The 25,917-nt window shown below is 60.7% G+C and overlaps 1 protein-coding gene across 1 annotated transcript; it reads left to right on the top strand.

Annotated features, from left to right (window-relative positions):
* Window positions 1-2,654: 2,654 nt before the first annotated feature.
* JAK3 (Janus kinase 3) lies at window positions 2,655-25,679 on the top strand. The gene is made up of 24 exons (XM_039515542.1): window positions 2,655-2,847; window positions 5,011-5,225; window positions 6,106-6,229; window positions 7,044-7,155; window positions 7,834-7,979; window positions 8,333-8,630; window positions 9,347-9,469; window positions 11,228-11,385; window positions 12,180-12,285; window positions 12,900-13,086; window positions 13,549-13,670; window positions 14,423-14,554; window positions 14,719-14,803; window positions 16,004-16,137; window positions 16,963-17,101; window positions 17,665-17,816; window positions 18,786-18,936; window positions 19,397-19,536; window positions 20,269-20,458; window positions 20,722-20,846; window positions 21,206-21,378; window positions 22,233-22,350; window positions 23,489-23,599; window positions 23,700-25,679. Exons 1-24 carry the CDS (start codon window positions 2,753-2,755, stop codon window positions 23,814-23,816), a joined length of 3,453 nt encoding a protein of 1,150 aa, XP_039371476.1. The 5' UTR covers window positions 2,655-2,752; the 3' UTR covers window positions 23,817-25,679.
* Window positions 25,680-25,917: the final 238 nt, after the last annotated feature.

Here is a 25,917-nt window from a genome sequence, read left to right as displayed (position 1 = left end):
CATTATGGGCTGGCAAAGGCATTGAACCGATTGCAGCAGAGACACCAGCTCAGCGAGCCGCCGGGGGCTTTGCGGCTGCTAACTTGGGGTGTGGGGACATCTCCCGGCCGGGACTGTAGATACCCAAGGAGGAATCGGCTTTCATAGATTGGCACCCTCCTGGGTAGCCACAGCAGAGTGGGCACGGATCCACCAAACCCAGTCTTGCCCGAGCCCCACCAGCAGGTGAGCAGCATGTGTGGGGCAGGGAGGGGGCTGTGAGGTTTGCCCAGCCGCTGCCTGCCCCGTGGACAGAGAGCAGCTGTTCGTTTCTAGGCCAATCAGCCCCAGACCATGGAGCTGCCATGGGACGATCCGATCCCCAGCAAGCCTCTGTAAGCAGACTGCTCCTAAAGGTGGGGGCAGGGGGTCCGCTCTCTCACCCCCACCGTCCACAGGGCCCCAGAGCCAGGGCAGAGCTGCTAACGCCCCTGCTCTCTGTGAGGAAAGAGCCAGGGGATCCAGAGCTTCTCCCGCCCCGTCCCCCTGAGCAGAATCCCGGCAGGGCCTGAGATGCGGATCAGCGTCGCCCATGTCTCGGGCCCCGCAGGCAGCCCCGGCCCCGGGATCGGGGCGCAAGGGAGCGTGTGGTCGGAGAAGGGGCAATGCCAGGGCAGAGCCATGCCAGCTGCTTCTGGGGCACTTAGCTGAGCCCTGGGGGCAGCTGCAGGAGCGTGGCACCATCTAGTGGCCAGAGCCTCTACTGCACAGGGCTGGGGGAAAACCAGTCACTGCCCCGGAGGGTCAACATTTCCTGACAGAAACTTTTGCACTGGGGCTTGCAGTGGGGGGCAGGGAGGGATTTCCATTGTAATCCCTCCCTCACCTCTCTCCCCCCAGGAAAATGTCATCTGCCACTTTTCCAACGGGAAACAAAAGTTTGGGTTGGTTTTGTATTGAAATGCATGTTTTGCTGGTCGAAACCGGGGAAATTTCAAAGTTGTCTGTGTCCCCCCCCCCCCAACATACACCCCTCCCCACAAGCCTTTATTGCTATGAATGCAACAGAATGAATGGCATGGGGGGGTATTTTTTGCTGTTTTCTCCCTCCCACACTAAGTTTTCCTATTTTACTCTTTGGAAATTTTCAAAACTTTGCAGCCTTGTGGCAAAAAAAATCCAGAAAAGCAAAAAGGAAAACACACACACACACACACACACACACACACACACACACACCTGCCCCCACCTCATTACTGGCCCCCCTGCCACCTTCTGGGTGCCCCCCTGAACTTTTTTAATAACTGGTTCCATTTCAAATCCTGAATAAAAACCCAGCTTCAAATGTTTTCCTGACGTTGTTTTCCCGACTCTTTAACGCAGCCCCCTCGTGTGGACGCTATGGGCACCCAAGGGAGTTTTTCTGCAGGTCTAGAAACACTCTCTGTTGCCGTAGCTGCATCCACACCGGGGCTGGTTGGCACAGCTCCAGCAGTCGGGGGCAGCCATAGAAGCGTAGCCCAAGCCTGTGCAATCCCATTCCCGACCCTCGTGTCCCCTGCGTCCTCGCCCGTCCTACCCGCCGTGGCCTAGGCAGGGACTCTCCCCTCCCACTCTCAGCTGGCTTCCCAGCGTTGCAGAGCTCCGCTCCAAGCAGCCGCCTGTGGCTCTCTGGAGTGTGGATTCTGGCCCAGACCCGTCTCGATGTCTCCCTCCCACCGGCGCGCACAGCAAAGCCGCTGCAGCTGCGACAGGAAAGCCGCTCTCCCTGCCATGCTCTGCGGTCAGGCCCTCCCACGCGCTAGCTCGCCACGGCCGCGCTCACGTCCCAGCTCGACAGGAAGCCCCTGGGGGCTCCCTCCCTCGCCCCTTGGCCATGCCAGGGACCCTCGCCAGCTGCAGGGAGACACACTGGCCGCGTCCAGCAGCATCTGGTCCATGGCTCCTGGCAGGGGGATGCTGCTGTGAAGCCGGAGAGCCCCCTCCTCCAGGCTCCAGTGGGGCCCCCAAAGAATCCAGCCCGGGCCTCACACGGGGGCTGCAGGCCCAGGCCCAGGCCCCGTGCACTGCAGAGCCCATCACCTCCCTACAGAGCCTCGGGGCTTTGATTCGAACGCCCTGGGCCACACTGCAAATCCCACGGCAGGGGCAGCGCGAGGCTGATCAGAGCCCACCTGGCCGCAGCCCAAGGGGTCCCGCGGGGTCTCTGGGGGACGGGCCCAGACCATGGCTCCGGTAGAGAACGTGCCCTCGATGTGCCTCTGCCGCTCATAGACTGGGGGTCACCTGGAGACCTCGGGGGCGGGGGGGCTGGGAAGGACTCAGTGGGGAGCTGCAGACCTGAGCCCCTAGGGCAGAGCAGCCTCCGCTCCCTGGGCCTGCAGGGACCCCCTTCAGAGGGGCGGGGGTAGCTGTTCAGTCCTGGGGATGCTGCCGACACGGGGGGCTAGGCAGGCAGAGCGCTCAGCCCGCACCCCAGCATGGCACCGTGGGGCCCGACGCCGCCCAGCCAAAGGGGGGGGCGGCTGCGGACCCAGCGCCCAAGCAGGTGCAGCAGAACCGCAGCTCGGTCCTAGGCCCCCCCCCTCCTGTGCCTGCCCCCCCTGGCTGGGCCCCTCCCACGCACCCAGCCTCTGCGAGCAAATGACAGGAAGTTCACACAAAGCCAAGACACACAGAGGGCAGGAAGGAAGCGAGTAGGGGGATTTTCCCCCCACCACCATCTTTAATCTGTATCTTCTCCCAGCCGGATGGCGGCCGCGTAGCTCGATCCATGCCCAGCTCCCTGGCCCAGCCCCGGGAGAGGAAACTGCACCCGCTGGCGCCTTGTCCCGCCGGCGAGGGCAGAGCGACGCCCCCCCCCACGAGGTAACGCGCTGGGTCTCCCCGGCTGGGACGCAGGGCGGAGCGGGGCCTGGCAGGGGGCTGCAGCCTGGCTCACGAGCCCCTCGTGGAGCAGCTGGGGGGGCTCGGTTTCCTCCCCCGAGGTTTTCCGGACCCAGAGGGAAATCGCAGAGGGTTGTGCTAATAACAGAGGAGGAAGCCGGACGAGGCCGCTCAGCTGCGCACGGTTGGTCTCTTAGGACCGGGGCCGGCCAGCCGCAGGGGCGAGCTCTGTCTGCCCAGCCTGTTAGCGAGAGGCGAACGGAGAAGGCCGCCAGTGAGCAGGAGATTTGGCAGGGCTGGAGGGAGGCTAGGTCTGGGGTTAAGGCATTGAACTGGGCTCCAGGGGATCTAGGCTCCACCTCTGCCCCGACTCCCAGGGGACTTTGGCTAGTCATGTCCTCGCTGGCCGAGAGAGTTGGCTGCTCAGCGTAAGATGTCTGAGATTTTCAGAGCCCTGCCAGGCCACTTTTTAAACAGGTTGGCCTCCGTGCCTCAGTTTCCCCATCTGTAAAACCCCTAGGTTTGTGGAGTGGGCTGAGGCCCTTTGGTCTGACGGGGTCACTGAGATTCAGCCCCTCCAGTCAGGAGGACAGGGACCATTCCCCACGCAGCAGGGAGGGAGGGGAATGTACCCACGGCCCCTTTCAGCCCTACGTGACTCTGATTCTAAGTTCAAGAGACGAACCGAGTTGAAGTCGTGGGGCCCAATTCTTCACTCCCCTGCCCGTTTACACCAGAGGGCAGCACTCTCCTGCCCGTTTGCATGGCTGGGCCCGCAGAAGCCGGAGTGTAACCAAGGACCCTGCCCCCACCAGTTCAACTCTGGGTGCGTCTTACAAGGCAGCGGAATGAGGCGAGAAATGAGATAAGCATCAGCTCGCTGGGAAGGGAGCCGTCCTTGGCCGGACAGCCGCTGGCAAGGTCATTTCCTCTCGCTCCCCACTTCACCTCTCCAAACTGCAGGCTGGCGAAGGCCAGGGGAGGGTTTGCTGCAGGCGGGCACTGCCAGCGGCGGCGGGCAGGCAGGTGGCCAGGGAGGGAGAGAGGGCAAGTTTTTTTCAAAGCACTTAAATAGCTTCTGAAAATGAGCCGCAAGCTCCAGGGCGACAGAGACGCTTTGGAAAGTCTCCCCTGGAAAGCGCCTGAGGTCGACGAGCGCAGCCTGGGTTCGTGTGGCCACGGGACCACAATACGGCTCGTGACGTTGGCACCAGCTGGCCCAGGTGTTGGCCAGCCAAGGGTTGAGCGACCTGTCCGCTTCGCCCGTGGACTAGTCTACGATACGACGTTAGGCCAGCGTAGCCACATCACGGAGGGCCGTGAAAAATGTCACGCCCTCGGCAAGTGAGCCGAGCCGACTTCCGCCCCGGTGTCGACTCCGCGGGGTCGATGGAGGAATTCTTCCTCGCTGCCGCCTCGGGGTGGGTGGATTTCAGTGTCTGCAGTACCGTGGTTCGAGGCCTTTGCCTTGCCAGGCCCAGGGGCAGGCGGTGTAGGGGGAAGCCACCGGAATAACTCACCGGCTCTGTTCTGCAGGGCTCGGGCCAGCCTTGCTCCAGCTGGAGAAGCCAGGGGTGGGGGATGCCCCAGGCTGACCGCTCTGGCCTCTGCAGTGCCCAGCCTCCTAGAGTCCTGCACCCAACCAGGCAGCTGTGACTCAAACCCACGCAGGGGAATGACGCAGACTGCAAGCAGGAGGCTGCTTTCATGGTCGACTTTCTGATCACAATCACTCTGGAAAGGAAGGCCGGGGCCGGGTGGGGGAGGTGCATTCGATGCAGCGGCCGGGGCCTTTTGCAGCGGCACGAAACTGACTTCCTAGCTCGCCACGTTGCGCTGCGTGAAGTGGCCGGGAGGGGAGGGGACCCAGCACCTGCTAGAGAGCAGGCGGGGGCACTTGCAGGAGCCGAGGGGAGCCGAGTGGCATTGCTGCCTGCCCCGGTTTTGCCAGGAGAGTCCATATTCAGAGGTGACTGTCCCGGGAAATCTGGGTGCTGCGGAGCCGCTGGGCTCGGATCCGCCCGGCTGTGCTGGCATTTAGTGCCGGAGGCGCAGCCCAGCGCAGGGGGCGCAGAGACATGGGGCTCACTGAGCAGAGAATGCACCTCGAGCCCGGCTAACCATCCCGGCCTGGTGTTGCCGCAGGCTGCTTCCCACCATGGCCCCCCTCGGAGAGGAGACGCCCCTGATCGGAAACAGGTCCTGCAGCCTGTCCTCCATGGAGTCGGGGACGCTCCAGGTCTACCTGTACCACCCGGCCAATGCACCACGATCGGACCCCGACTTGGGCGGCGTCCTGACTTTCACGTACGGCGAGTACTTGGCAGAGGAGCTCTGCGTGGCAGCAGCCAAGGCCTGCGGTGAGCGGGGCGCGGGGGCCTGGGGATGGGATCCGGGGTGGGGGAGGGGAGGATGTGGCCCCGCCCCCACACCTTTCCGACCCGCCGCAATTATGTCGCCACCTGGTGGCCGCAGCCCAAAGCGCCGGTCAGCCACGGGGACAGCAGTGAGACACGCCCGGTGTGCACCTGCCCTGTGTGCAATGGGAGGAGCCCAACACCCAGCGCTTCACCATCCCCGTGCACCAGCGTTCACGGGCAGAGCAAGGACCATGTCCGGTGGGGGGGACCTTGCAGCCCAGGAGATCCAGGGTCAGTTCCCAGCTCTGCCCTAGCTGCTGGGTAGTCGCTCCCCCTTCCCCATCGGTTCCATGGGGAGAACAAACCCCCCTTTCTCCAGCCCTTGAGCTAGATTGTAACCTGCCTGGGGCCGAGTGTCAGTGCCCGGCTACCCGATCTCGGCAGGTGGCCGCGAGGGGCAGGCCGGAGCTCGGCTCTGACCCCTAAGAAGGGGGGGGAAGGGGCGGACGGCATAGCCTGAGCTGCCACTTCCAAGCTCTGCCTGCCTGGCTGTTTTCGGGGCACTCGCAGAAGCCCCGCTTGCCTGAGCCCTATATAGACCCACCCCCAGGGCTACGGGAGTGGAGGAGCCCCAGGTGCCCTCAAAGCAGGGACAGGCACCAAGTCAGCCCGGCCATTGCTCTTTGCAGCTGTGTGCAGTCGACGGGCCCAGCCGCCTGGCTAACCAGCCGCTGTGGCTGCAGCTTCCTCCCACCATGGCCACCCATGGCACAAGCCATCCACCAGCCCTGGTCGCCTGCGAGCCGCTCTGGTGCCTGGGCTGGGCAGGTTTCCTGCCGGGTTTGCCGAAACGCCTCACCTGCCGCTCTCCTCCCTGCAGGGATCCTGCCCGTTTACCACTCCCTCTTCGCCCTGGCAACGGAAGATCTGAAATGCTGGTTCCCGCCCAACCACCTCTTCACGGTGGACAATTCGAGCTGCCAAGTTGTCGTCTACAGAATCAGGTGCTTGCGAACTCCCTGCCCCAGTCGCTGAGCGCCCAGCTCCCGGGGCGTTGTCCGGATTCACCCCCTTCCTCGGGCACCTGCGAGCTCACAAACCCAGCAGAGACCTCTGGCTAAGCTTCCCCGCCAGCGCAGGCTCCTGGGGATTCCTCTGTCCTAGCCCCCTACCTCCCTCTGGTCCCACGAACCACGTCGTGCCTGGAGCTCGGGGGATCGCTCGCTAATTACCCTGCATCTCCACGCAGGGGTTCCGCACCCAAGCCAGGGGCCACCCAGCCGCAGAGCAGTGAGGTCTGTCTGTTCCTGAGCAGGGCCATGAGTTCATGATGGGGCAGCTCGGGGCAGGGTTTCCTGACGATGTTGTCTGGTTCGTGAACCTATCGGAGGAACCCCCCGACTGGATCAGACCCACGGCCCATCTTGTCCCCTGCCAGTGGCCGGTCACAGGCAGAGGCAAGAAGCCCCCCAGGAAAGAGTTATGGGACAACCTGCCCCCATAGAGTCTCCCAGGGAACGATAGGGTCTTATATTCCCCATAGGCTCTTATCCTGTGCCCATCCCCCTAGCAGGAGGCTGGGGCTCATGCCCCGATGCAGGGACCTTTAGCACCCTCCCAACATCCTTGGTCCTCTTTAATCCTTGCTGTTATACCTGCACATCGCTGCCCCCCAGAGAAATCACCCCTGGGGAGCTGGTCACCCCAGGGGCAGAAGCGACACTCCGAGAGGGTCAGTTCTCGCCCCCGAGCAGCCGTCCCGCGGGGAGGGTTGTGCCGAGGAGCAGAGAAGTGAGCTGAGCTCCTTTTCCTCGGCAGGTTTTTCTTCCCCAACTGGTTTGGGCCGGGGAAATCGTACCGCTTCGGGCTGCTGAACGACCGAGCCAGTGCCGTGCTGGACTGTCCCACCATCAATTATCTCTTCGCGCAGGTGAGTGATGCCCTGGGGTGGGGGGTTGCTGCAGAGCGTTCGTCCCCTACAATCAGGTACCAGCGTCATCCGCCAGCTGTGCGGTTCGGACATGGCATCTCCCAACCGCTTTCCCGGTTCGGCTGCACCCCGTTTCATCACACGCACACACCCATACAGCTGAGGGGGGAGGTGCCGAGAGACAGGGCAGCTGCCCGCAGCCGTGCAAGGCCCCAGGGGCAGAGCTGGGGATTACACCTGATCTCCAAAGTGCCAGCACCTTGGGCGCTTGCGTGGGCCTCTGCCAGCCTGATACCAGGAGCACGAAGGGCTCGGGCGCCGCCCAGACTGGGTTATGGACAAGGTGTAATGAGACCGTGGAAATCCCTGGGCAGTAACCTGGGAACCATCCATGGCTGTAAAGCTGGGGGGACGCTGCCGGGGACGGAGTCACCCCGGGATCAAGCATCTCTCGGGGGGCTCCAGGTCCCTCAGCATCCCCCAGTCCCTCGGAAGGAAGCTCACTCACTTGTGGCCCCGTATCCACATCCCTGAAAGGGGGGCGGGGGACGGCGTTCCCGGAGCACCGGCTGGCGCCTGCTGTGCTACCGTAGCTGCTCTGCGGGGCGTGGGAGACGGTTGTGATTGCAGCCGGGTGCTGAGCTGACCGCGCGTGGTGTTCTTGGGGGTGGCCCCCAGTCCCGCAGCGATTTCATCAGCGGGCGCATGGAGGGGGCGCTGAGCCTGCAGATGCAGGAGGAGTGTCTCAGCCTGGCCGTGCTGGACATGCTGAGGATGGTCAAGGAGAGGAAGTGGAGCCTGGAGGAGATCTTCAGCAGCGTCAGGTGAGAGCGGGAGCCAGCAGGGCAGGGGGATCCGGATCCGTCCCTTCTAGCGTCTGGCCCCGAGTTCCAGCTGCCAAAGCAGCCGCCAACGCAGGCCAAAACCATCCACTTCCCTGCCCTGCTGGGTTCCAGCAGCAGCCACCAGAGAAGACACAAATGCCCCCACCCTCCACGGACTCAGCCCCAGCTACCCAGGCCTGGCTCTCAGGCTCCCAGTGCCCCCAGCCAGCAGGTACCATGGGTCCCAGTTGGTGAGCTACCAAGGGCCACCTGTCACATAACATCTGGAGAAGGGGCTGATGGGGAGGCTAGGCCAGGACCAGGTCTCCTCCATCCTCCTCTTCCACCCCCAGCTACAAATCCTGCATCCCGGAGACGCTCCGGCACCAGATCCAGCAGCAAAGCTTCCTGACCCGCAAGCGGATCCGGAGGAAGTTCCACAAGTCCCTGCGGAAGATCAGCGGCTGCCAGACCGACGACTGCGCCCTCAAGCTCAAGTACCTGATCGACCTGGAGAAGCTGGAGAGGACCTGGGTGGAGGAGAGCTTCCCGGTCCGAGCCCCCAGCAGCTGCGAGCCGGGCCAGGAGGAGCAGAGGGTCATCCACGTGTCTGGGGAGAACGGGATCTTCTGGAGCCACAGCGGGGACGAGGTGAGGCTGGGAGGACGCGGGGCACATGGCTCAGCTGGGGGATTGAACCGTCAACGCCAGAGATGTGGCTGGGGGGGCAAAGGCCTTTGCTGCTCCGTACTTGTTATACAGGGGCCATTCCCCCCCCCCGCCACCACCACACTTTTGCCGTCCTTCCCCCACCTCTGGAGTGAACCTGGGACCCATGGAGCTGAAAGCTCCAACCTCTCCTGCTTCAGCCAATTAGCCAGAAACCTCTAGCCCGCCGCAGCCACTAGAGGGGGCCACAGTCCTGCCTGGTGTCGGTGCCACCGCAGTGTGGCTCAGTCTCCTCCCGCCTGGCCGTGCCAGGAAAGGCCCGACGGCTTTTCCTTTCCTGCGAAGTTCAGCCCTTGTCCTGCTTTCTCGTTTCCAGGAGACTCGATGGGCCGCTGGAGAACTCGCAGGTCTATGGCAGGAGGGAACTGGGAGGGCAATGGCTTGTGCCCCAGCTGCCCTAAACCTCTGTCGTTTTGTGTGTCCTCTGTTCCCCCCGTCTGATCCCAGCCCCGAGCAGCCAGGCGGGAGGGTCGCTCTCCGGGACAGAGCTAGTCCCAGCCCCTCACTTCAGCTTTAAGAATCGACCCTCCTGCAGCGTCCGAAGCCTCACGCAGGCTCCGAGGCTCGGGGGACGGTTCGGGTCGGTTCTCGTTGCCCGTGCTCAGTTCGGCGACCCACTTCTCCTCCTCTCACCCTAGAGCCGCCAGCCGTTCTGCGACTTCCCCGAAATCGCCGACATCAGCATCAAGCAAGCCAGCCGGGATAGCAACCCCGTGGAGAACCGGATCGTCACCGTCACCAAGACGGACAACAGGATCCTAGTGAGTGTGGGGGGGAGTTGCCTCATTCCTACTGCCTGCTGTTCCCTTTTGGCCACCCCAGGCACCTGCTTCCTGGGCTGGTGCCTGGAGCCGGCCCTGCCTATGACAGCGAGGAAGTTTGTCCTAGCGTCTAACCTAAATCTCCTTTGCTGCAATTGAAGCCCATTGCTTCTTGTCCTGCCCTCAGCGGTTAAGAACAATTTATCATCCTCTTCTTTAGAACAATCCTTTACGTACTTGAAGACTGTCATCAGGCCTCCCTCAGTCGTCTCTTCTCCAGACTAAACAAACCCAGTTGTTTCAATCTTTCCTCACTGGTCCTGTTTTCTAGACCTTTCATCATTTTTCTTGCTCTCCTGTGGACAAACATGAACGCTACGGAGTCATGACGCCCAAGCGCCCTTTCACCTTCAAATTCTCAACCAGTTTCTCCCTGTCTGCCAGGATCAAGAAGCAGCAAAGAATCCTGTGGCACCTTATAGACTAACAGACGTTTTGCAGCATGAGCTTTCGTGGGTGAATACCCACTTCTTCTTGCATCCGAAGAAGTGGGTATTCACCCACGAAAGCTCATGCTGCAAAACGTCTGTTAGTCTATAAGGTGCCACAGGATTCGTTGCTGCTTCTACAGAACCAGACTAACACGGCTACCCCTCTGATACTTGCCAGGATCAAACCCACAACAGCCTCTCCCCAAGTCACTTTCTCCGCCTTCTGCAATCAAAACTTGTTGGATAATCCAGGCGCTGCTGTGTTATCCCCCCAACAGCTGTCTGAGTAGCTGAAGTCCCCCATCACCAAGTCCAGTGCTTTGGATGGTTTTGTTAGTTAACATAAGCCCATAAGAACGGCCGGACTGGGTCAGCCCAAAGGTCCGTCTAGCCCAGTATCCTGTCTGCCGACAGCGGCCAGTGCCAGGTGCCCCAGAGGGAATGAACAGAACAGGGAATCATCCAGTGATCCACCCCTGTGGCCCATTCCCAGCCTCTGGCAAACGGAGGCCAGGGACCCCATCCCTGCCCAGCCTGGCTAAGAGCCATTGAAAAGTTGTTTAAAAACAAGCCTCATCCACCTCTTCTTTCGGCTTAGCAATCCTGGGCCCTGTAGTGGGCCCTTCCCATGGCATCACCCTAGTTTTTCACCCCTTTTAGCCTTAGCCAGGGATACAGCCCACCAGGCTGGTTGCCTTTTTCGCACCGGTATCACATTGCGGATTCCTTCAGTGTGTGATCCACCATGGCTGCCAGAACCTTTCCCGCAGTCCTGCAGCCTAGCCAGTCGCTCCCCATTTTGCAGTTGTGCAGAATGAACCAAAGTAAAGTCTCCCTGAGCGAGCAAAAGCCAGAGAGAGCGTGACGGGTGCGTCTCCTCTGTGAAGTCTGCACTAGACGCAACTCAATATGGTCTGCTGCAGACAGCTATGTCCTTAGAGATTGAAAGGCACGGTACACAGGAAACAAAGCCACTGCTGTTACTGTATAATTCCCCATCACAGAACCAGCCCCTCGCAAGGGTTTCCTTCTCCTCCTCGCCAGGCCTCCACATGGGCAAAGGACAGTGGGCATCCCAGGTCCTGGGGCACGATGCACTTGTGCCCTGCCCGTTCCTTCCACAGTGCCCCCTGCGCAGGGCCAGGGCTCAGTGCCACTGGCTTGGCCTGGCAGAGCATGAGGGATGCTTGTGGCGTGGAAGGGCTCCATGCAGCTGTGAGGCTTGGCTCTGACTCCAGCGGTGCCCCCGTTGTCTCTCCCCCTGCAGGAGGTCGAGTTCCTCACGCTGCGGGAGGCCCTGTCCTTCGTCTCCCTCATCGACGGCTACTACCGGCTGACAGCAGACGCCCACCATTATTTCTGCAAGGCAGTGGCTCCCCCCCGGCTGCTGGAGAACATGGAGAACCAGTGTCATGGACCCATCAGGTGGGGATGGTGACGGGACCCTGGCCAGCAGTGGCGCCGCCTGACTAGACCACAACAACTCCCCTGCCAACTTGGCAGCCCCTGGCTCTAGAGTCCTGGGGGCAGAGAGTGAAAAATACCCTCTGCGGGAAATGTCAAGTAATCTTTTAGGTAGGACCTACACAAAAACAATGCTTGCTGTTCCCCCTTTATGGCTCTGAAGGGGCACTGCACTTGTTTTGTTCACCAGAGCTGTGCTGAAATAGAAGGAGGGAGATGATGCTTGAACAAGGAAATAGATTTTTAAGGGAAAGCGTTTTTCTACAGGGGGGTAGTATTCCCAGCTCTGGGAAGGAGTGTGATCTAGTGGTTAGAGCAGGGAAGGTAGCCAGGACTCCTGGGTTCTAGGCTTGCTTCTACCAATGACTGACTCCTTATGAGGTATCATTAATATTTGTAAAGGGCTCGGAGAACCTTCTCTGGGAAGTATCATCAAAGGGGAAAAGATCCCAGCTAATTCTTGTGAAAGACCCCCGTTGCCTTTCACGTGTCTGACGCGCTAGGGCGCCAAATACCGCAGCTCCTCTTCCAAACGGCGGCGCCAGAATCCGGAGGGGAGGCAAAACCCTTCATTGCATGCAAAGCCTCACGCAGCCATGTGCCAGGCCTGGGCACTGAGCGTGCTCAGTGAGTCGGCAGTATCTTAAAGGGGCAGTACCGAGTAGAGCCGTGCTCGATCCCGTGGCTGAGGGCTCTGGTTGGTTCCTGGCAGCCGGGACCTTAGCGTGGTCGTGACACGGGCCTGGGCTTTGCAGGTCCGAGTTTGCAGTGAAGAAGCTGGCAGTGAACGAGGAGGGAGGCTACCTCCTCCGCCGCAGCCTGCAGGACTTTGACAGCTACTTGCTCACTGTCTGCATCAAGGTAAGACGTCGCTATGGAGGGGACCCGTCCTCTGCTGGCTGCTTCCCAGAAGCTGCTTCCCAGAAGCTGGTCGGCATCACAGAGTTTATTCAGGCTTCCCAGCCCTGTGCCGGGGAGGACACCTACCCAACAGGGATCCGTGGGAGTCCAGTCCGGGATTCCCCAGTGACCCATCCAGGCTGGAAAGGGCCAGGCTGAGTCAGCCAACCGGAGGGAGGAGAGAGGATCTGGAACTGGGATTCAGGTCTCACCTGGGTCAGCTGCTGGGCGTGGCCCCCAGGGGAAAGACCCGGCATGGATTTCTCTGCCTTGGTCCCATCCCTGGCTGTGTAGATAACTGCCCCTCATGGACCTAGGTCTATGTGGGGTGTCTCAGAGCCAATGATGCCCAACCCCTTGGATGGGCCAGGACCCCCTCAACCACCCCTGCCCGCTATGCAGACTCTGTCTTTAGCATCAGGGAGCCCATGCATCTCACTCGGGAAGCGCAGTCCCCAGCTCCTAGCGCCTGCTGGCCCAGATCACTGACTGGGGCTCCTTGTGGCTGATGGATCCTTTGGGTCACACGTGGTACTGCTGGGTAACTGCCCCCGATTTCCTCTCCCCCGGTGCAGACTTGCTTCGGACGGGATTACAAGGGTTGCCTGATCCAGAGGGACAAGGATGGGAGCTACTCCCTCTCTGGCGTTCCCAGGCGCTTCTGCAGCCTCCAGGAGCTGCTCTGCACCTACCAGAACTGCACCCTGCACGCCGACGGGCTGGCCCTGCGCCTGGGCACGTGCTGCCCTCCCCGGCCCAAAGGTAAAGCCAGGGCGTGGCGCCAGCTGGATCCAGACTCGGGGCACATGGTGGGCCCGACCCATAGGCGTGAGCCAGGTGCTGCCTGGCCAATGGGATGGAGCGGGGAGGGATGTGGAAACCAACGGCCGTTCAACGGTCTGTGATGTCACAGCGGTGGGTGTGGCCAATCAGGGGGCGTGGCCAGCGACATTTAAAGCCCAGTTGCGCAGGCTGCCCTGCGGGCACCGCTGAGGACCATTGCGCCAGCCGGAGACTCTCGAGGGTGTCTCCAGTCTAACCCCCCCAGCCATGCACATCCAACTGGGGGGTGTCCCCAGTCTAACTGGGGGAGCATTGTCCCCCTCCCTGCCCCCGCTGAGCAGTGAGGGAGCATCTGAGAATTACATGGCGAGACACCACCCCCCCTCGTCCCACGCCATGGTCCCTGCAGATTCTTCCCCTTCCATCTCCTCTCCCTCCAAGAAAAATCCAACCTGCTGATCGTGCGAGGCAGCTGCTGCCAGCTCCCCGGCTCCCCCGCTGCGCCACGCCGCAGCGTCAACCAGATGATGTTCCACAAGATCCAGCCGGAGAACCTGACGATGGTAAGTGGGGGGAGGCAGGGCCTACGCCAGGGTCTGGCTGGGCACAGGGACAGTCCCTGCCCCTCCTCTCCCAGCCACATTTCTGGATCAAACCCAGAAGGGGGCGACGTGCCCAGGACTCCTGGGTTCTCTGCCCAGAACTGGGAAAGAAGAAGTATGTTTTAGTGGTTAGAGCAGGGGCCTGGGGGAGGCGGCTCAGGACGCCTGGGCTCTTTTCCCAGTTCTGAAAGGATTGCGTGGGCTAATGGTTACAGCAGGGGATGAAGTTGGGAGGGGGCATTGGCAGGACTCCTGGGCTCTGGCCCAGATTCACCATGTGACCTTGGGGGAGTTCCTTCCCCACTCGGTACCTCAGTTTCCCTCTCTGTGAAATGGGCGATATTGAGGGCAAGGGCCTGATCCTTTCGCTCTGGTGTAAACCGGGAGTAGCTTGCAGGCACAGTCCTCTACCTCGGTCACCATCCCTGCTGCTCCAGTGCCGATGGCAGGAGCAAAGGGAGACAGGCAGCAGGGCCGTGCACTGCTCCCACACCCGTCCCTGCCTGCGAGAGGAGACAGACACCAGGGTGATGGGCACAAGGGGACAGGGATTTCTAGAGGAGGCTTGTGGGAGTTAGGTGGGTGCCCAGCTCTCAGAAAAGGGGGCACAGAAGGCTTGTGCCCTGGCTCCAGGGGGAGCAGGGTGGATGGAGGGGGGGTGCCCCCTGGTTATATATCCCCTCCCCCCATCTCCTCGCTCTTGCTCCTGACAGTGCGAGAACCTGGGCCAGGGATCCTTCACCAAGATCTACCGGGGGATCAAGCGGGACCAGGAGGACAGTGAGTGTCACGAGACCGAAGTCCTGCTGAAGGTGATGGACAGCAGCCACGGCAACTGCTCCGAGGTGAGGCCTGGGCTGGTCGGGGGGCAGGGGCACGAGCCGACGCTCAGGGCTCCCTGCAGCGAGCCCAGCGTGGTGTGGCCTGGCCCTAGAGCAGCCAGGCCAGAGACAAAGCAAGGGAACAGGGAGCCCAGCTCAGCCTGACCCTGATCCTCCCTCCGTTCCAGTCCTTCCTCGAGGCCGCCAGCATCATGAGCCAGATCTCCCACAAGCACCTGGTCCTGCTGTACGGGGTCAGCATCAAGGAAAACAGTGAGTAGCGCCCACACCGGGGCCTTTCCCGGGGATGCTGCCAGAGCAGGCGCGTGGCTGCGAAGGCCCCTGGATCAGTAGAGCGGTGGGTGGCCAGGCAAAATGCCAGGGTCTTGCTCCACCGTTTATGCTGCTCACACTCCCAGTGAGTCAATACTGGCCGGTTTCACTTTCTGAGACTGGAATCCAGGTGTCCTGGCTCCCAGTCACTTCTCCCATCACCAGCTGTCCCCTGCTCTAACCACTAGCTCACACTCCCTCCCAGAGCTGGGAACAGAAATAGCTCAGCAGTCCTGACTCCCAGCCCCCACCAGTCTACACCCTGCTCCCAGGGCTGGGGACAGAACCCAGGAGTCCTGACTCCCAGCCCCACACCAGTCTACACCCTGCTCCCGGGGCTGGGGATAGAACCCAGGAGTCCTGACTCCCAGCCCCCCACCAGACTACACCCTGCTCCCGGGGCTGGGGACAGAACCCAGGAGTCCTGACTCCCAGCCCCACACCAGTCTACACCCTGCTCCCGGGGCTGGGGACAGAACCCAGGAGTCCTGACTCCCAGCCCCACACCAGTCTACACCCTGCTCCCGGGGCTGGGGACAGAACCCAGGAGTCCTGACTCCCAGCCCCCTCTAACCCACAGCCCATTCCCAGGGTTGGGGAGAGAACCCGAGGGTCCTGACTGCCTTTCCGACCCCTATTCTAACCCTCAGACCTAACCATGGCCCCAGAGCTGGGAACACAGGAGACCTGATTCCCTGCTGCTTTTGCCACCAGCCCCCCTCCCGCCCCCAGAGCTGGGGCCAGTGCTGCAGTGTCCATGGTTTTCACTCCGCAGAGGAAAAACTTGTTAAAGTTCCCCCCAAAATACATATGGTGAGATTTGTGCGTCAGACTCACTAAAACATTTCTGTTGGAAGGCAGCGTGGGGCACTGGAGCTGGGCGGGGGGTCAGGACTCCTGGGTTCTAGTCCCAGCTCTGGGAAGGGAGTGGGGCCCAGTGGGCTGGGAGTCAGGACTCCTGGGTTCTATTCCCCTGACCCAGCAAGACATCCTAAGGACACAACCAGAAGGTCCTTGCAGGTATTTGTGATACAGGAACCATCCTCCCTGGGCTGAGTCAGGCACCCTCGGCCTACGTAGCCGAGTGGTCCTTGCCCAGCCTGCTGTCGTGAGGCGCTGATCCCTGCCCCTCCCACGCAGGTATCATGGTGCAGGAATACGTCCGGTTCGGCGCGCTGGACATCTACCTGAAGAAGAACCAGTCCGGGGGCAAGGTGACAGCCAGCTGGAAGCTGGAGGTGTCCAAACAACTGGCCTATGCCCTCAACTTTTTGGTAAGCTGGCAGATGACTCGCGGTCAGCCCCCTCCCCAACCACCTTGCCAATATCCCCTTGATCACCCAACGTCAGCACGCCCTCCTGGGGCCCTGCAGGCAGGCACGCTGGTATTTACAAGGAGTCAAAGCCTGGGAGTTTAACCCTAACCCAGGGCAGTTATTAAACCTGAGAATGACTCGTCCTGCTCCTGACACACACATGGACACACACACATCCAAATTCACCCCCTCCCTGGGGTTTCCCTCATGGTTAACTTCAGTAATAATAAGAATCCGTCGCTCTTACCTAGCGCGTTTCGTCAGTCGATCTCAATTACAGGATCATCAACCCATTTTATGGAAGGGGAAACTGAGGCCTAGAGAGGACAAGTGACTTACCCAAGGTCCCCCAACAGCCACAGACCAGTGAAAGAACCAGGAATAGAAGCCAAGTCTTCTGAGTCCCAATCCTGTGCACTAGGTTACCCTACCTTAACAGCCCAGCCTTCCCCGCTTTCTGCTGGACCATTTCTAGGCTTGCAGGCCAGCCTTAATTCCCTCTGTGAGGCAATCAAAGCATTTGATCCTCCTGGGTGGGTGCTGATAGGGCCCACCTGGTCTGTTGGCCAGGGTGAGCCAGCAGAAATAGCTCTGCAGCTGCATGTCCCTGGCACTTTCAGTACTCTGGAAATCAAAGCCCTAGATTCTGCTGTAAAAGACGGACAACGGTGAGTGATAAAGAACAGCCCCAGGCCCAAATAGCCTGGTGAATGGGGAAATAAAGAGACACCCTGGGCTGTTTGCTGCTGACATTTGCAACTGACCACCTCGCTCCTTCCCCAGGAGGATAAGAAGATCGTGCACGGCAATGTCTCTGCTAAGAAGGTCCTGCTGGCCAGGGAGGGGGACGCCACCAGCGGCAGCCCCCCTTTCATAAAGCTCAGCGACCCTGGAGTCAGCCTCACCATGCTGGCCAAGGAAAGTAAGTTCCCAGGGGCGGAGTGTGCCCTGCTGGCTCCCATCACGACTCACACCCCACGAGGCTGGGGAGGGACGGATGCATCCTTTGGGGAAGTGCATCCTTCCATCCCCTGCCTTTCAGCCAAGGAGAAGAGTCTCCCTTGAAACGTACCGATTTGTCTCCACTGAGGAAAGACCCTCAGGATCCCTCTCAGGGCCTTCCCTGGCTCCCATCCCCGGAGTATCTGGGCACCTCGCAGTCTGCAATGTATGGCAGGGCAGGGCTACGATCCCCATTGCACAGAGAGGAAACTGAGGCACGGGGCAGCTAAGGCACAGATCTTGAAAGGTACTTGGGCATTGCTGTGCTCAGCCTGGTCATACCCAGCAGATTTAGGAGCCTCCATCTCATTTTCAAATGGGATTTAGGCACAAAGGAGCTGTCAATTTGGGATTCTAACCCCCACCCCTGTGCTGGGCTCTGGCAGCTGGCTGGCAGTGGGGGCAGCGGGATGCCTGGCGACAGTTACCAGGGTGCCCGTGTGCAGAGCTGCCTTCACCCCACCGATGTGTGCTCCCTTGCAGTGCTGATCGACCGCATCCCCTGGGTGGCCCCCGAGTGCATCAGCGACCCCAAGAACCTGGCGCTCGAGTCGGACAAGTGGAGTTTCGGCGCCACCGTGTGGGAGATCTTCAGCGGGGGCACCATGCCCACGAGTTCCCTGGAGCCCCTGTTGGTGAGTCAGCCCCTCTGCTCCCTGGAATCCCCCCTCCCATGGCTCTGAGGTCATTTCCCTTCCTCTGTTCCTACTGCCGCGGCGGCTGGGATTTTACCAGCCTGGAGGTGCTGGGTTGTGTCGGCAGAGCTGGTCTGACCTGCAGTAACCCTCTGCCAACTGCATGGCAACTTCTCTGCAAAGTTCCTCTTCGGAGGGTCCCGGCCCGGCGCAGCTGTTCCTTCGTAGTGCTGCCCCGGCTCACGGTCACCAGGTGGCGATGCGCCATTGGAAACTCACAAGGCCCCTTGTCGCTGCTGGCGGGTCTGGGTGGGCAGAGGCGGATCAGGATCAGGGCCCGCAATCTTGGCATAGCAGGAAGGTCGGGGTCGCTCTGGTTAGTTAAGGTGCCGTTGGGCTACAGGAATCAGAGTCCGGCACGTCGTTCCCCCCCCAAGCTGGGGGAGTAGGGCCAACCCCAAGCGTTCACGTGACGTGAGTTTGTCGGCTCCCCAAAACCGCGATCAGCTTAAAATCCACGAGTTAAAAATGTTGGGTTCTTTTCCCTTTGCCTTCTGGGGTCTGAGCCCCTCGGGGTCCCCACTTCCTCACCAGCCGGGAAGGTTGGTTTCCCCGTGGAAACCGATGAGGGGGTTTGGCCCCTCCTCCCGGCATCCCCCCTCATCTGGGGCGAATGCAGATGGAAACTGCAGCCGGCTAGGAGACCCGACCGCCAGGGCTTCTGCCCTGGCAGGCCCAGCTTTAGCCACCCCCCACCCCCAATTCATGGCAAGGGGGATGCGCATCAGGATGGTTTCCAGCCTGTGCAAACTCAGCCTGGCCCCTTGGGAGATCGCCGGGTGCCAAAGTGACCTGAGAAGCAGAGGGTGGTGTCGGGTACCGAGCAAGGGGGGACCCAGGTGATCCCCAGGCAGAGCAACGCCTAACCCCCCCCCACACACACACACACACCCTCTTTCCCCTGGCTAGAAACTCCAGTTCTACCAGAGCAGCCTCCAGCTGCCGGCTCCCAGGTGGACGGAGCTGGCCAATCTCATCACGCAGTGCATGGACTACCGGCCGGGCTGGCGCCCCTCCTTCCGGGCCATCATCAGGGACCTCAACAGCCTGATCACCTCAGGTGAGTGCCCGGCCGGCGCACGTGGGGCAGGCTGCTGAGAACACGGGGGGTGGGATTGCCCCAGACAGCAGCTCCCAAGCCAGACGCCCGGCGGTAACGGCCGAGATCCGGCACCTGCGGATGATGCTGGTCCCGTTTGCCAGGCTGGCCATGGTCTCTCTTGCTTCCAGCCCCAGCCTGGCTGGGTGTGAGGCCAGGATGGCTCCAGGGCATGGCACTGAGCAGGGTACAGCTCCATGGGCCGGGCGGATGGGCCGGCACAGAGCAGCCAGCTTGTCCAGGGCCATGAATCCGGAGCCCTGCTTGCTTTTGGCCCGGTAGCACCCCCTTCAGGATGACGCCGGTGCTGCCACTGCCCGGTGGAAAGCAGGGGCGGTTTGCAGCCAGAGGTGGCTGGGCGTGGGGGGCACCAGCGGGAGCTGCCCATGCAGCCTGACATGCCCGTCCTCCCCCGTTTCAGATTACGAGCTGCTGTCGGACCTGTCGCCCAGCGAGCTCCCAGCCAAGGACGGCTTCTGGGGCTACATCACAGGCCCAGCGTGCCAGGACCCCGCCATCTATGAGGAGCGGCACCTGAAGTACATGTGTGTGCTGGGCAAGGTGAGCCCCCCGAAGGAACCACAGCCGGGTCCTGCACCTCCGGCCCCAGCCTCCCCGTGTGCTTTACCTTCACGCCAAGTCACTCTGCGGGGCCGCGTCTCTGCACCCTGGCGTTTGGGTGTCAAACGCCCCCCCGGCCGGGCGACCCGCTCCCCTTCCTCCCACGGCTCGCTCGTACCGGCTGGCTGGAGCGGCTAACGTTGGCAGCCTGACCCCAGGGTGCGCATGGGGCTGTGCGTTTCCTTTTCCTCACACGGGGACTTTCCCCCCAATGTCACGGCGGATCTGCTCCCGGGGCTAACGTCACCCTTTGCAGAGGGGCCAACACCAGGCCTCAGCCCTACTGTGGAGGATTTAAATGGTGCAGCGGCCGCCCTGCACAAGGGCCAGTTTCTTCCGTTTTCCACCTCCACAGCTAAACCTTCGAGACCCTCGGCCTCCATGGTTTCATGTAGCAGGGAGTTCCTCAGGACAGGCAGGTATCACCCGCTTTAGTGCTGTGCAGATCTTTGCCCCCCAGCCCAGTGGCAGTCTGGGTGAGGCATTTATACTGCTGCTTCCAGCTGGGGGGGTTCCGCTGGGGGAGACGAAGAGTCATGCTGGGTTCGGGTGGGTGACGTGGCGTGTGGGGATCAGGGCCCTGGATGCAGGTCCCGGGGGGGTTGCCATGGCTGTGTCCATCAGCCCCCCCAGCTGCCAGGCTCCACGTGCTCCGCTCCCTCTCCCTCGCAGGGGAACTTTGGCAGCGTGGAGCTGTGTCGATACGACCCGCTGGACGACAGCACCGGGGAGCTGGTGGCCGTGAAGCGGCTGCAGCAGAGCTCAGCCGAGCAGCTGCAGGACTTCGAACGGGAGATCGCCATCCTGCGCTCCCTGCACAACGACTTCATCGTCAAGTACCGGGGCGTGTGCTACAGCCTGGGTGAGCCGGGGCCTGGGCAAGGAAGGGTTAACGGGGCTGAGTGCCGGGCGCGGGGCGGGCTCCGGGGCCGGGCGGGGCTGAGTGCCAGGCGCGGGGCCGGGCGGGGCTGAGCGCTGGGCGGGCTCCGGGGCCGGGCGGGGCTGAGTGCCAGGCGCGGGGCCGGGCGGGGCTCAGCGCTGGGCGGGCTCCAGGGCCCGGCGGGGCTGGGCGCTGGGCGGGCTCCGGGGCCAGGACGGCTGTGACGTCCTTTCTGCACCCGCCAGGGCGGAGGAGCCTACGGCTCGTCATGGAGTATCTGCCCAAAGGCTGCCTGAGGGAGTATCTGCCGAAGAACCAGGAGCGCCTGGACCACAAGCGGCTGCTGCTGTACGCGTGGCAGATATGTAAGGTAGGGAGCCCGGCTGCACCCCCAGGCACCTCCCCATGTGCAGCTCCTCTGCTCCGTGCCCCCCATTCACAGCAAGGGGGACGGGAAACTGAGGCAGAGAGCAGTGACGTGACTCTCCCAAGGTCACCCCGGGAGCCGGTGGCAGAGCTGGGACATAAGCCCAGGTCGACCACAGCCCGGCCCCAGCGCCTTACGACCGTCCCCCCTTCCCCAAGCCCAGGTGGGTGCACGGAGCAGGGCCGGCTGGCTCTCTGATTCAGGGTAGGCAGGGAGTGGGGTTCCCAGAGCCGGAGCCAGGGACCCCTGTGGGATTGGCCTGCATTGCCTCCGGCTGGAGACTTTCAGCGTCTCTGTTCCAGGGCATGGAGTACCTGGGATCCCAGCGCTACGTTCACAGAGACTTGGCCAGCAGGAACATCCTGGTGGAGAACGAGACCCACGTGAAGATCGGGGACTTCGGCCTGGCCAAGCTGCTCCCCCAGGACAAGGAGTACTACGTGGTGCGGGAGCCGGGACAGAGCCCCGTGTTCTGGTAGGGGAGGCCCGAGCTGCCAGCACCCCCTGGGCTGCGCTTTGCTGGGGGACGGGCTGCAGCTCCCAGAGCAGCTGAAAGCCAGGACTCCTGGGTTCTTTTCCCAAGTCTGCCACAGACTCCCTGTACGGCCTTGGCCATGACACTTCCGCATTCGGTGCCTCATTTCTCCCCTCGGTGGAAGGGGGATAAACCTCTTACTGAGCACTGGGGAGATTCTGAGTGCCCCCCCAACCCACAGTACGATCCAACCTTCCTGCCGGAGGGGCCATTTCACACCTCTAACCAGTCCATGCTAACAACGGTACTTTGCAAACATCAGCTAAACAGTTGCCCTGTGAGAGCAGTATTGTCAACCCCATTCTACAGATGGGGAAACTGAGGCACGGGCCTGACGCAACCTAGCAAGTCAGTGAAAGAATTGGGAATAAAACCAGGGGATTCTTGCCCCCTCGCCCTGTGCTCTGTCTACTAGACTCAGCTGCCTCCCCCGGTGCTCCTGTACAGCAGCAATGAGGGATGCCTAGATGGGGGGGGGGGATGTTGGAGTTCTCTGATACAGGGCCCACCACCCAGGGGGGGACTTTGAGGTCAAAAACGTTGAATTTTAAAATACTCAGCCAGCTGCTCAGCTGGCGTAAAATGGTGCAGCTCCCATTGACGCCAATCGAGCTGGGCTCATTGTCTCCGGCTGGGGACAAACTGCCCCTTCTCTCTGCCCCTCTTGTCTCTGGAGGGGAGAAGCCCTCACCCCACACAACCATCCGGCTTCAAACAAGTACCCTGCTGGGCCCTCTGCTTGCGCAGCCCGGTGCTCACCCACCTACCTCGCTAACCGCCTCCTCCCCGGCCAGGTATGCGCCCGAGTCCCTGTCGGATAACGTGTTCTCCCGCGAGTCCGACGTCTGGAGCTTTGGAGTCGTCCTTTACGAGCTCTTCACGTACAGCAACAGAAGCCAAAGCCCCTCCGAGGTGAGACCGCTAGCGGCAGCTTCCCCTAAGGGCGGCGTCTCCCGCGAGTGCCACGGGTGCCAGGCGTTCAGAGGTTCTCAGTCTCTGCTGCCAGGAAAGACACATCTCCCCCTGGACTCCCATGGGAGCTGCCCCCCCTTACACCAGAGCTGAACTTGGCCTGGTACATTTGAGACTGCCCCGATGAACTGCTGAACAACCCCATGATCCTCTTATGCTCCAGCGCGGGATGCCTCAGAAGGTTTAACTCCCCTGCCTCAGAGTGCTCCTAATGGGGCAATCCTACCAGGGGAGGGGCTGGGATTCCTTCCTGACCCCAGTCAGTTCATACCCTGAAGCATGAGAGCTGAGAACCCTTGTGACTTAATAAATATCTAAGCCCCTAGAAGCCAATGAAGCTCCTTGCTTCACTAATGTCCTGCAGCAGTAAATTGCACAGGGGAGCCCCAATGCTGTCCCACTGCAAGGTGCCCCCCCTTGGTCACTTATCTGAGCAAACACTGCACACAAGTGACCCATCCACGGCAGACTAAACTGGCAGCTTCCTCTCCTGAAGGCGGCCGTGGGTTATGTGAAAGTTCAGTTTGTACCTAGTTGACAAAGGTGATAAATGACAAATCAATACTTTAAAACCTGGTTAACACTTAGAGTCCAACCCTGTCAATAGGTTGCGTACAGCCTCCGTGCCACCTTACCTTGCTGTGCACATAACCATCTCTGATGCCCTCCCGTCACGTCTGTAACCTGCTTACAGAACTTCGATTCAGTATTGATTACCCCTTTGTAAATGGAGCTTTGATAGACTAAAGGGTGACCACAGGGACCATATAGTATGGTGAAAAAATCAGATTTTAAAAAAGCAAATGGTCTTGCAGTCCCCCCTCCTGCCTGCGGAGGGAGACAAAGTCACATCTGACCATGGAGACTATAGGGCATGGGGGGAAAACCGATTTAAAAAGAGACCTCGCAATCCCCACTCCTGCCTGTGGAGGGAGACAAAGTCACATCTGACCATGGGAGAAAGGGGGGAAACTGGTTTAATAAGAGACCTCGCAATCCCCACTCCTGCCTGTGGAGGGAGACCAGTCCACTCCCAGAGTTTCCATTTCCTGCCTTGTTTTCCCTCCCCGCCTCGCAGGAATTTCTCCGCATGATGGGACGCGACAAGCCCATGCCGATCATTTGCCACCTGCTGGAGCTGCTGAAGGACGACAGGAGGCTCCCCGTGCCCCCCGGCTGCCCCGCTGAGGTAAGGCGCCCGTGCTTCCCCGAGGGTGGGGGGGGGCTCTGCTGCGCGCGTCCCTCTCCCCGCTCCGTGTTCATGGCTCCACACCCCTTTCTCCTCCCAGGTGCACGGCCTGATGCTGAGCTGCTGGGCCTTCAGCCAGAGCAAGAGGCCCAAATTCAGCGAGCTGGGGCCGAAGCTCGAGGCGCTGCGCGACAGCCGGAGCAAGGTCCGGGGATAGCAGGCCCTGCTCCCGTCTGGACTTGTCACCACACCTTGCCTCTGCCACGCATGCCGCCCCCCTGCCCACGGGCCAGGGGCACCGCTGACTGCGGGGTCAGGAGCTGCGCAGGGTCCCACTCACGGGCCCACGCTGCAGGGCCTGAACTCAGGGCAGGGCCCTCGCCCCCAGAGAAGAGGACGGCGGGACACGCAGCGGGCTTGACGATGGCTCTGGCAGCCCCAGGACCCAGCCTCTAGCCAGGCTCTGGGGCTAAGCCAGGCGCATGCTCGAGGCAGGGCAGCAAAGGGTCCCGGGTTCGCTGCTGAGGGCTGTTCTGAAGGCTTCCAGGCCACAGAGCTGCTCTGATCCCTCCAAGGCCTCCTGCAGAGACACCTTCCTCCTCCCCAGCTTGGCGGGCTGGGGGACCGGGACCGGACTGCCAGCCCCAGAGCCACCAGGCGCCCTCCCCTGGGCTGTGTCACTGGCCCAGCCCGGTGGCTAATGGGTTTGACTCAGCCGCGCTGGTGCTGTCCGGAATCGTCACTTCCCCGGCTTAGGACTTGGCTCCCGAGGATCCGCTTGGGCAGGGCGCAGGCCGAGGCGCGTTCCCTGCTATTTGCCCGGGTGGGTGACTGGGGAGACTGTCAGCCGCCCATTGCTGAGGCATGCGATGGGCCGCAGAGTCAATCAGCCCATCCAGTCTGACCCTCCTGTATAACACGGGCTGGAGAACTTCACCCCGTGACTCCTGTCCTGTGCCCAGGAGACCTCCCAGAGAGCCCCCCACACACAGACACGCCACCCTAGGGTGGGCTGGCCCTCGCTGCCCCGCGTGCTTCGCTCATGCGATGTGACACGGTCCTTGAACACAAATCAGAACCATCCACTGGGAATTGCACCTGGATTGTACTCACCTGCTAGAACCGATCTGTATTACCCAGAGAGCTGCGGTGCCTTTCTGACAGTCCCCGTCCGCCTCTTAGCCAACACGCAGGCTCAAGCTGACCCTTTAAGATACCTGTGGGGGGGCTTTTCACGCCTCAGCTTTTCTTGGGGGGGGGGGGGAGAACGACAGGAAATCTCAGCGACCCCCACCCACCCAGAGCGTCGCCAGTTAAAGAGAGACACAGAAGAGCAGCACCATTAAGAGTTAATTTAATTATTTGGAGAAAACTGCAAGGTCTGAATTCAAGGATTCTCGCAGGGTGAAGCAAACAGTTTTGATCTTTGAAGCAGAGAGGTGGTTGGGGGATTCCTCTCCCGCACCCCCAAAAAGAAAGTTTAAATGAAAATGAAAAACTTTTCTTTTGTTCTAGGCAGTGAAAGTTTCCTGGGAAAATGTTCAGGTTTTCATTTAAAAACCATCAACATGTGTTTGTTTTGAAATGCCAAAAACCCTTCGTACGTAATGGCCAAAAACTGAAACGTGTTTGGCTCTTCAACAAAAGTAGGAATGTTTTTGTCACATGAAACCTTTTCCCAGAAAATTTCATTTACCCAAAACCCAGCTGTTTGACAGCATAGCAGGCACTTTACCCCAGGGACACCTGCCGCTTTGATTCGAGATGAACGAGGCTGCCTGTTAAAATAACAGTCTAGCATCGCTCGGGTGGGCAGGATTCCCGTTTTAATCAGTACACGTTGGGAACCATCGATTTCTCCGCACACACACAAACCGAGGCAGGATTATTGGCAGCGCTAACAATCAACATTTACAGAGGGCCAAAGTAGGAAAAAGGCTGCTTGGCAATAACAGTTTGATTTAAGGAGAGTTACTTTGTCTGTTTCTACCCAGGACACTGACAATTTGTGATGTAACAGTTATAAAGCTTTAACTTTTTGAACCTTGAAGGCGACTATCATTAAATCATTGTTGTCTGATTCCCCCCACTCATAATTTCTTGCAACTATGCAAAGTGAAATAGACTAAACATCGGAAAAAAAATGCCTACCAATTGCTCTGATCTGTCGCAATTACACGGAAATCAGAATTGAATTCTGCTGCGTCCAGAGCGCTTTCGTCATGAGAAACACATACAAGTCAACCCGGCCTTTGGCAGGAGTTAAAGGGACTTTGAAATCAAACCAGATTGGCAAACTACTCCCTCACCTTCAAAAA

This window comes from Mauremys reevesii, linkage group 26, assembly GCF_016161935.1.
Source record: "Mauremys reevesii isolate NIE-2019 linkage group 26, ASM1616193v1, whole genome shotgun sequence".
NCBI classification, from domain to species: domain Eukaryota; kingdom Metazoa; phylum Chordata; order Testudines; family Geoemydidae; genus Mauremys; species Mauremys reevesii.
Note: the sequence above shows the minus strand (reverse complement) of the source record. Positions and strands in the feature narration are given on the sequence as shown.